This window comes from Leopardus geoffroyi, chromosome A1 (genome assembly GCF_018350155.1).
Source record: "Leopardus geoffroyi isolate Oge1 chromosome A1, O.geoffroyi_Oge1_pat1.0, whole genome shotgun sequence".
Taxonomy (NCBI): domain Eukaryota; kingdom Metazoa; phylum Chordata; class Mammalia; order Carnivora; family Felidae; genus Leopardus; species Leopardus geoffroyi.
The window spans coordinates 8,053,129-8,055,087 of record NC_059326.1 but is presented as its reverse complement, the minus strand read 5'-3'; the positions used below and the strand labels follow the sequence as shown (position 1 = coordinate 8,055,087).

General features: G+C 51.8%; 1 protein-coding gene across 1 annotated transcript; it reads right to left on the bottom strand.

Annotated features, from left to right (window-relative positions):
• Positions 1-653: 653 nt before the first annotated feature.
• On the bottom strand, positions 654-1,031 carry LOC123599416 (60S ribosomal protein L29-like). Its single transcript, XM_045484800.1, has one exon. The coding sequence runs from the start codon at positions 1,029-1,031 to the stop codon at positions 654-656; it is 378 nt and encodes a 125-aa protein (XP_045340756.1).
• Positions 1,032-1,959: the final 928 nt, after the last annotated feature.

Below are 1,959 nucleotides of genomic sequence, written 5' to 3'. Positions count from 1 at the left end.
GAGTTTGACCTTGCAGGCTCCTCTGGGAACCCAAACCCACTATAAATAGTTACTGAATGAAAGCCTCTTTCCCTTTTTAGATTTAACGAGCTGCTAGAAGGTAGGGGTGAGGGAACAGACCAGAGAACTGTTTAGCACCCTCATTCTCTCCGGGGAGCACAACAGAAATAAAAACAATACTCTCAATACACAGACGTGGTTTATTTAAAACCTAAGGGCACCTGGGGGGCTGGGTCGCTAAGCGGCGGACTCTTGATTTTGGCTCAGGTTGGTGAAATCGAGCCCCACATCGGGCTCAGCGCTGATAGCACGGAGCCTGCTCGGGATTCTCTCTCCCCCTCCCCTGCCACCCCCCCTCTGCTCTCCCCTCAAAATAAACAAATAAGCATTTTTTAAAAAGCACAGAACACTGCACAGTATGGTGCTTTCCCAGATGTGGGAGGGCGTGACGGGGATGAAAACAATCAGAACACATCCTTGCTACCTCCCAATGGGAGTCTTCCTTTTTTGGGGGGGCGGGGAGGGGACAGATGCTGCCTCAAGCCGATAGGTACACACAGACAGGACACCAGCCCTCTGCCAGAGCCCAGGGACCACACCCCGGGATCATAGAAGTTCTTCTGTCCTCACACTGGCACACAGAGGCCTCTGTTCTAGAGCCTTCCTGAGGAGCTGGGCGGCTTTGGGAGCCGGAGCCAGAAACACAGCCTGGACCACAGTTTGAGCCTTGCTCTTGGACCTCGCTGGCAGAGCCTGAGACCCGCGGTGATGCAGGCATGAGCACATCTCCCGAGCTTGGCGTGGGCAATGTAGGCGAGTCGATTGCACTTGTGGTTGAAACCCCGTGGGAACTTGGGTCTGACCCTCTGGGCTGCACACGAGCCTTGATAGCCTTCGTGGTGCATGTTCCTCGGGAACTTGGGGTCCACCCCCTCGAGAGGGTCATATCTTTGTGACCGGGGTTCCTTGATGCTGTTTCTGTGCCATTTTCGGGACTGGTTGTGCATGGCGTGGATTTTGGACTTGGCCATGTGTGCACTGAAATCCAAGGCTCCCAAAGTGCCTGGGACCTGAAGAGAAAGAGGGAGGCCACCCCAACCCTAAACCTGCACTCTTAGAAGAGCAATTTGTTCTGTGAACTTGTTAGTGGAGCCAGATGGATTTAGTGGATTTCGGGTATGCCCCCATAATCAATCATTTCCAACTTCTTAGAGATGCTAATTTAAGAATAGTGAGGATCGGGGCGCCTGGATGGCTCAGTGGGCTGAACACCCAACTCCTGATTTCGGCTCAGGGCATGATCCCAGGGTCATGGGATACAGCCCCACATCGGGCTCCATGGTGAATGTGGAGCCTGCTTGAGACTCTCTCTCTCTCTGCCCCTCTCCCTGTTCATGCTATCTCTCTCTCTCTCTCTCTCTTTCTAAAAAAGAAGGAAAGAAAAAGAAAGAAAGAAAGAAAGAAAAGAAGGAATGAAGGAAGGAAGAAAGAAAGAAAGGGAATAAGAATTGTAGGGATTAGTGCCAGGACATTTACCCCCAAAATAAGGACCTTACCAAACTATCTTTTCCACAAACAAACTTGTTTCCTTTGACTCAGTTGCCTTTTCTTCATTTGTAGTCTTTCCGTTCTTTCTTTGGTCCAACCAGTATTTTACTAAACACCCAATGTGTACTTCGATTGGCCCTGTGTAGGCAGGTGTGAATAAATCTATGGTTCCTGCAGGAGAGGAAAATCTTAAACCAATGATTACCATAAAGGATGCGGAGGACAGGGGCGCCTGGGTGGCGCAGTCGGTTGAGCGTCCGACTTCAGCCAGGTCACGATCTCGCGGTCCGTGAGTTCGAGCCCCGCGTCGGGCTCTGGGCTGATGGCTCAGAGCCTGGAGCCTGTTTCAGATTCTGTGTCTCCCTCTCTCTCTGCCCCTCCCCCGTTCATGCTCTGTCTCTCTCTGTCCCA